A 9,072-nucleotide genomic window follows, 5' to 3' on the forward strand; every position below is an offset into this window, starting at 1 on the left:
CAGGCTTATAATTGGGACTTAGGCATAACAATTTTCTGATTATTTTGTTATAATTTAGAATAAACTACTTCAAAATCAAATAGTTTTGTTTTGAGACTGTGATGTTAGTTGCTTATACCTAAAAACTAGATTGCACCATCTTCTCGATGTGTTCAATCTTGCATTCTGCATCCGTTGCAAAGAAAGTAACGCTCCTAAATATGGATTATCTAAGATCAAAGTGACTTTCTACCATTTACATCAATTTATCGATCAAATGTTCAAACGAACTGTTGGTATAAGCAACTTATAGTTTCAAAACAAAACTATTTTATTTTGAATTTTAAAATTGTAACAAAATAATCAGAAAATTGTCACGCCTAGGTCTCAATTATAGGCCTGCAAATGTTACGCGTTCGTATAACGAGTTATACAATATTCAATTTTGTATTAATAATATCTATATTCACACATTGTTTAAGTCTACATAGAATAATATTGTAAAAAACGTAGCACAACCTACTCTCTCTCTAATAGTTTTACAAATCTAAAGAGTCGGCAAAGCATCCGATATCCTAAATTTTTTTTCTTAAACATTAAGAATGTTTGTGAATGTAATTGGAATATAATTGTGAAAGAACTAAAGAATATAATACAATTTTTTCCATGTGTGTCTCCTCATTGTAACATGTACTTTTCACTAATAAACTAAGTTTGAACTGAAATTCGAATCTCAAAAATAATTGTGACTGTTATCTTATCGTCGATTATCTCAGCTTGTCAATACAAAACTTGAAAGCGCTCCTTAGTCTAATCTTTTCAGGCGATTTAAAAATAACTACGCCCATTTCTTTTTCTAAATAAACATCTAGATTGCTTTTTTCTTCATCGATATTGACGTTGAATGTGTTGAATCATCTTTGAAGAATTAAAAAAATAGAATAGAAAATATATCTCACTTGTATTTGCTACGTGTTGAAGAAATTACAATAGCTTAATTAAATCAAAAGAAATCTACTATTTGATCGCAAAAATTTCTGGAGATACACTACTTAATTAATCATTAGTTAATCAAAATCGATTTTCTTGTACTCGACGGTAGAGGTGAGAGGGACGACAGCGGCAAAAGAAATTACAATCAATGAGCCGACAGATCGTGTACACTTCGTATACAGAAGAATTAATACAGTATCCTCTGAATGTAATTAACTGCCTTTGTTATGTTCGAGAGAATGCCTCGTTGTTTCGCGCTTGCGCAACTACTTTAGACAAGCGCCGCAAATGAATTCAATACTGAAACGAATTTACTGTTACTCCGTCGTACGAAGGCACAAAAGCATCGCACCCTCCGGGCGCGAAGTGTATCCTCCCCGCAATGCTTCCGCACCGAGAGGAGCGTACGTTTCCTCTTCACTCGAACGGTTACATCGAATCGGCGGCGCGATGATAGCGGCCGCGACGTAGCCACGTCGAAAATTGCAACGACGGTAAGAATAAAAATTTATCGCCGGCGTAAAGCCAGCCAGTCAACCGACGAGAGAAAAGGCTCTTCCAGCTTTCCGCAGTCGCGACTTCGCCGGCTGGCTCTGCGACGTGCGCTTCTCTCCGCGCGGGACTTTTACGACGAAGCCGACTCCGTATATCCCGGATACGACGGATAATCGCATTAAAAATCTTAACGACGTAGAAAATAAAAGTTGGCCGGGCGGGACTCGAGCATTCGCGCGCACCCGCGCGACCTGCGATTTCTTCGCCAAGAACCGCGCGTTCGTATAATAATAATAATAATAACAGTAACAATAACACGCAGTCACGCAAGCGGATATGAATATGTATCAGGTACATCTGTTGCCTCCTAGGGCGCCCCGATGTTACGCAGTACGGGAAAGGGTGCAGAAACAATTCAATATCAACGCCGGGCGCTCCTTCTTCGCAACGTGCCAGGAGTCCGCTGGCGGCAGGCTAATTTCCAGGCTGTCGGAGATACCGACGAGTTTTATCAAGATTCATGCCAGCCACGGTTGAATACTCTGCTCCAACGTATATTTATCGCGCGCGATATATTTAGCTCGGTCAAAGCGCAATTCGCTGAAGAGGCTGTCAGCTGTTAGCGCCGCCTTATTGAGAGGGTACTCGGGAAATTCGATAGCTCCCGGTCGAACCGACTAGCTCGCACACTAATGACGTCTAATGGAAGCGGAAGGTACTTATGTAATGCAGAACCAATTTCAAAGCCCGCTCACTTGGGTCTCTGTTACGCACAGCGTATGTAATCAAACGTTACACATGATATTTTGCAGAATTGTACGATGGACTGTACGAAAATCTCTGTGCGAAACTTTTCGGGGAAAGTACGAGCGAGAAATGCGCGTACTTACACACAGAAAAGTATTATTTCACTGCTGAGAAAAGCAATCGCTCAGTTTGCTTTCTTTCCTTTAGGTAATGGAGTTTTTACCTTTGACGGTTAACGGGTCAGTCAAGCGTTGGTTTTGTTATAACATCTGACTCTACCTTATATAGAATTATAAAAAACAATCATTTCATTCTATTATTTTGTACTGTAAAATTCTCTTTGTGTAACTGTATCTAATTAACAAGAAACTTGTTCGCGTCAGTTTATTCCGATTGTGTGTTTGCAATTCTAAATACAGCGTAATATTTCAATTTATTCTTTCCGTTGGTTCTTGAAATCTCAGTTCTTATACATGCCTTTTTCTTACGGCTCTTAATGGATCCAGAATCAATTATCATCTCAAACGCAGCGCGCACCGGACAAAGGAAGATTTCATCGAGGCGGGACGGTCTTTCCCGACAACGGCCTTTCAGCAACAAATTAGGGATTTTAAGCCGAAAGTAATTAGTTCGGACGGACGAGGTGTCACTTTATGGAAACGGGGAGACAGAGTCAGTCTTCATTGTCCTCAACATTAATCCTTCGGGGACGTTTAGAAGTTTTCGGCTTGCCAACTGTTGTCCACGTTAAAAGCCTCTCTGATACAGATTCCGAAAGGAATTTACATAATTTTAATCAATTTTGAACAATACTACGTGTGTGTGTGTGTGTGTTTATGTATGTATGTGTATATATATATATATATATAGTGTGTGTGTGTGTATATATTCTTCCATTAGACATTTGTCTAGTAATTAAAATATCTTAGCAAATGTTTCAAACATTATTTTATAGAATTACTAGCTAAACTGCGTACAATGATGTTCTAGTATTCTATAATGTATAGTAAGAAAAGAGCCTTGATGAAAATTTAAAAACACGATCTAAGAACGCGCTTTGCTTTCGAGACTCGTTTACAAGCCGTCCAATTACGCTGAATCGTCCATCGAACGCGAAACTCAAATGTTTCAAACATTATTTTATAGAATTACTAGCTAAACTGCATACAATGATGTTCTAGTATTCTATAATGTATAGTAAGAAAAGAGCCTTGATGAAAATTTAAAAACACGATCTAAGAACGCGCTTTGCTTTCGAGACTCGTTTACAAGCCGTCCAATTACGCTGAATCGTCCATCGAACGCGAAACTCAAATGTTTCAAACATTATTTTATAGAATTACTAGCTAAACTGCATACAATGATGTTCTAGTATTCTATAATGTATAGTAAGAAAAGAGCCTTGATGAAAATTTAAAAACACGATCTAAGAACGCGCTTTGCTTTCGAGACTCGTTTACAAGCCGTCCAATTACGCTGAATCGTCCATCGAACGCGAAACTCAAATGTTTCAAACATTATTTTATAGAATTACTAGCTAAACTGCATACAATGATGTTCTAGTATTCTATAATGTATAGTAAGAAAAGAGCCTTGATGAAAATTTAAAAACACGATCTAAGAACGCGCTTTGCTTTCGAGACTCGTTTACAAGCCGTCCAATAACGCTGAATCGTCCATCGAACGCGAAACTCAAAAGGATTTAGCAGGCGCAATCTTTTAGCGCTGTTACTGGAACGTGACTCGATAATCTTATTTAGTCTTTCACGAGGAAATGGATTATTCGATCGCTCGTGGAAACCTCCGGAGTCGGAGATCCTCTTTAGTTACTACACAGGCGCAGTTAGTTAATTAAAAGGTAAAGAGAGAACGAGGCGGGAAGAGAAGAACGAGCGAGATGAGAGGACAACGGTAATAGAGGATAAGGGGGACGGAAGGCAAGGAGAGAGGGCGGAGAGAGGAAATGATGAGAGAGGCATTGGGATTTGTAGCTCCATCGGAGAGAACAACCCTTTCTTGCTTCGCCAGGAATGCTCTAGGGTTGTTGCTTCCGATCGAGCAAACATTTAGGCCGCTTTAGCGATGCGATGCAGACGTGTAAAATCGCTTATCCCCTTTTTGTCCCGTTTCATCTCGTTCTTTTTCATTGTTCTCGCTGAACGTCGACGAGAGAAAATTGTTTTCACGCAGCGAGAAGTACTTTGTGAAATATGATTTGAAATTTGTCGCGATTTACGAAACGGCGCGCTATCCGCGTGCCGGTCACTCTTTGTGTATGCTCTTAAAAGCACACTGCCGAGAGTAGTAATGTTATCAGCCGGCTTTAAATATTCAGTTTTGGAGATAAAGCTATACAGTTCTGCAGTGAAAGCGCGCGAGCCAACCAGGCCGCACTTCGCGAAGCGGGTAATCAAATCAGACCCGATCTCGCAATCAAATCTCTCCTGCGAATCTCTGGCTCCGGAACAGGCAAGCACCGGGGAGAGCAGGAAAGACGGAAAGTAAGAAAATATAAATCAGTGGGGAGGATTTAATAATTCACCGAGGCGAACATCGCGCCCCTTTCCCGAAAGTACAATCGAACCATTTAACCGTGAAACATTGTACGTTTTCCGCCACCCCGCAGAGACGAGTGTGCTACCCCCATGGCTATCCGCGAGATTATCTTGTAACGAACAACTTTCCTTTAAGCGTTCCAAGCGGGAAATTTTCGGAATAGAGTAGGAGACGTGACGTATTTTCGCCGGGACGGAGGTAGATCTTTTCTGTCACGAAAGAAACATCGGATATAGAGTCGCGAAATGGCTTTTAACATAGATACTTTATCCTAAGTTTCATTAAAAGCGGGATAATATTACAGTCAAAAAATAGAAAAAATTAATTTAAATTAGCAAAAGCAAATTTTCAAGCTTTTCGAAAGAGAAAGAGAGAGAGAAAGAGAAATTTTGTATTAGTATTCTCTACCGTGAATGAATAAAATTAAGCGACGTGTCACTAGTTAGAGTTTCTTGAAATGTTTTTTTTTTTTGTATGTTGTTTCGGACAATAAAAGCAATTTTTCGTTAATATGAACGGCCGATGTAAAGTTCTCCTAAAGTTGTCCCATAATTAAAGGCCGACAGGGAGACTGTGAAGACCTCTCGCGAAGACCCCGAAACTATTAATCAGGACATATATTTTATATGTGACCTTCTCTTTTTTTACACTCTACGCTAATGGGAAACTGAATATCAGAGCGAGATGAGCTGTACGTTGCTGTATATGTTTGTATTTTATATTATAAAATAAAATATATAGTCAGCGCAAGATCTTAGCAAACACTAACTGACAGAAGAAGACTTCCTCTATCATGTTTGTATAGTCAGTCATAATAATCTTAAAGTAAATCAGTGAATAATCACTAATATCGGTTATAATTATAGCACTGAACAGTTTCAGTGCTATACTTATAACTGCAAATCAGTGTATATTCACTGCTTTCAATGATTTTTCACTGATTCACTTTAAAAGAGATTATTCGTCTGAAAAATTGTCACTTCAAAATTCTGAAATATAGGACATCTAGCCCCGACAGCATAAATCTTTCCTACAGCATAAATATTTAAAAGATATCTTACGTCTGAAATCCAGTATCCAATATATTTTAGGTGATTTTTAGAATGTCACTCAGGGATTTGTGCTGTTTGGATGTTATGTTCAAAATTTGTTATATTAGACTTAATATTATTGAGTAGAAAATTCTAACATTGACGTAATGTTACTCTCAGTTAGTGTTTACTGGGTTCACTTCAACAACCGCGATCCTTTTGGGTTCACTCATTGTTATCTCGAACGGAACGATAATCCCACAACGGGTCGTATATTTCTCCCGACAAAACAAGATAGAGCCAATCATCAATACATCGTAATGCCCTTTTCGCCGCAGACTTTCGTTATGGAATTCCTAATGATGAGGGAGCGAATGTTAGGAGCGGCTGTAATAACAGCCGCCGGCTGCTGGAGCTCCGTAGATAAGGCGAGGAAAAATATTCAGCAGCGGAACACGCGTCTCTTTTGCGCGTCGCGTCTCAACCGAGCACAGAGTGTCTGATGAAAGAAAAATAAAAAAAAAAGAGAAAGAAGAAACCCCTCGTATCACGATCCTCGTTGCAACTGCTAATCGTATAATATTTCGATTAATACATCGCCCGGGTGAAATAGTCCGAAAATATTTGCGCTATTATTAGCATAAGGCCGCGAAAAGATTTCGTTAATCCCGAATCCAAGGAAAAAATGGACGTCACCCTCGGAATCTATTACGAGCGATCAAAGAACATTGATCGCGCTGAAAGACTGCCGACTACTTCGGTCACATTTGCATAATCGAATTTCATCCGATCCTTTCGCAAGGTCATTTAATTATCCGGTCGATGATGGCCTCCTGGTGAATTATGTCGGGTGAATGTCAGCAGCGAGACGCGAAATCAATTCTTGTAGACATCATTGCAATTTACAAGATATATCGTTGCATTTGCATAGATAATCGAGAGCCATTTTATAAGGACGCGAAGAATGTGTAACCGAACGACAGTGTGGACAATATCATCTCTTCTAGTTTCTCATAATTTATGTAAAAATTACAACTTCGATCGTTTTCAAGAAGCTCAAATATTGTATGTCCAAAAATATACGCATTATAAGTCAAGATCGGGGGACATATTATGGAATTCCTTGAAAGAGATTACGATTGGAATTATTCCGTTTTCTCTAGAAAAGACAATAAGAATGGGAAATAACAGAATATGTACGGATCGGAATCAAATCCTAAGAGTTCCATAATAACGTGCCCAGAATCAATGAAGAATAGATTCGTGACATTCTTTTTTAAGGCTCCTGACTCCTCGTCGCGGCCATCCTGATACATGACGTCAAAAACGAAACACGTAAAAATAAAAGGATGTATCCACAAACTGACACTGGCAATTGATCGGGCAGATGTGTAAAATCCTTTTTGTTTTAATAATCAATAAATAACTGTAAAATGAACGCAACAGAATTACAAGAAAAAGTAGATTAAAAAGATAGGTTGCCTGTCACATCAATTTGACTAATTTGATAATTTATTGACTGTTAGAGTAAAAAGAAACTGCGTTCGGACTATTTTACACGTATGCTCAATTGATTTCAGGTGTTATTTTATCAATGTATTTTTTACTTCAATATATTTTGCAAGAATTTTTCTCGTGTATTTTCTCGCCGGTGACGTCATCAATCGAAAGTTCCGCCGCAAAAAGCCAACAGTTTCCAAACCACTGACACAGTGCAATCCTTACGATTATCTATACGCCGGGAGTCTCTATATGTAACCGAACGACGTCTACGCGAATCCACGGCTCGTTCTCTGTTTCACGTCGCTCTCGTGAAATTTTGAATATTGCATGACAAGGAGACGCAAAGGGTCGGCCGCTTTTTAGAATACCAAACGAACGGGGGCGTATTATCTCTATGCGAAAGCGGATAAGCCGGTTTCTAGATGCGGGATCGATCTGCATGCAGATGCATCCCTCATGAACGGACGCACAAAGGAGGCAAACCAAAGTGGTCACCGGTTAACGTTCGGGCCACTCTGAATATTTCATACGTCGGCCGTGACCGTGCGTAGATTGCTCGCACGCAAATGCAACGCAACAACAAAGGTGAGGCAATGGCATTTTGACGCGCACGGGGAGTAAGCGCCGGTGGCCGTTGCGCTGCGCTGGGCTGCGCCGTGCCGTGCACGCGTGTGTCTCCGCACGAAAGTTTTTGTATCAAGTGCCACACCCGGGGCTTTGGCCAACGTTTTAATTTTCGGCGAATGCTAACAGATTGAGAACTTTCGCAATTTACCAGTGCAGCTGCTCCAACGCTCTTTCTCCTTAGCACATAAAACGAGTAATTTCATATTCTTCCCCTAACGAGCGACTTGAAATAGCTGCTTTTTTGCTGCGAAATAGTAGTTGATGAGGCCCCGTTATTATATTCTATTATTATTTATACGCGACACAAGTTTCCAATGCTAGACCGATGGGGACATAAATAGTGAGATGACATCTAACGATAATGTCGCATATTTTTCTACTTTTCTCCTGATAGTTATTTGACAATATTGTCAAGAGCATTACTCCAAGTTGGTGGTAGGCTTTGTTAAGGATGACATGATGTCAATACCTCGCTATCTTTGTGTCAATCTTGGTGCATTCGGTAACGGAATTCAATATTATTTGTTAATATACAAAAATTGGGCACTAATAACTACAGTAGGATTCTTATATGGCGTTTCAATTCGCATTCAGTTAAGAAAAGTTTTTTCTGCAGAATATTTTCTATTTAAGAATATTTTTGGACCCAAAACGAGGAAACAGAGGAGAAATTACAGTAGCGTATTATTCTTTCAATTTAACGTGAGAGGTTGAAGGTAGCAATAAATACTATCTCTTACTAGATTGACTTTCTGAGATATCGATCGACATAACAAAGAAACCTTAGCCGGCAAGCTGAGTGAAAAGCGGTACCCTTCGACGAGTTGCGAATCTATTTGACTTATCTTTTAAACGGAGCATCACGACGAGGCGAAGAGGACGCCTCATCCATATCAATGACACGATTTCTATGAGGTAGTTACCTACGGAGAAGAATATCACGCTCGAAGCCGATCACGTACTCATCTTCTCCCCTATTGCCGTTTCCCCCGAAAACATCGTCTTTCCGCCCCGTTGCTCTCCAATTTCAATTACGGGTGACGGATTCGCAAAATTCGTCGAAAAAGAAAATCGTTACAGATACGAAGAAATGGCGTCACGATAACGATATTTATATACCATATATACGTGTGCTGTGTGT

At 39.7% G+C, this 9,072-nt stretch overlaps 1 protein-coding gene across 1 annotated transcript; it reads left to right on the top strand.

Moving 5' to 3' along the window:
* Positions 1 to 2,047: 2,047 nt before the first annotated feature.
* On the top strand, positions 2,048 to 4,303 carry LOC116841608. The gene is made up of 3 exons (XM_032809739.1): positions 2,048 to 2,182; positions 2,280 to 2,421; positions 2,721 to 4,303. The coding sequence occupies exons 1-3, from the start codon at positions 2,170 to 2,172 to the stop codon at positions 2,911 to 2,913; spliced, it is 348 nt and encodes a 115-aa protein (XP_032665630.1). The 5' UTR covers positions 2,048 to 2,169; the 3' UTR covers positions 2,914 to 4,303.
* Positions 4,304 to 9,072: the final 4,769 nt, after the last annotated feature.

This window comes from Odontomachus brunneus, unplaced genomic scaffold, assembly GCF_010583005.1.
Source record: "Odontomachus brunneus isolate Ranch 3 - 2012 unplaced genomic scaffold, Obru_v1 Obru_scaffold_017, whole genome shotgun sequence".
NCBI classification, from domain to species: Eukaryota; Metazoa; Arthropoda; class Insecta; order Hymenoptera; family Formicidae; genus Odontomachus; species Odontomachus brunneus.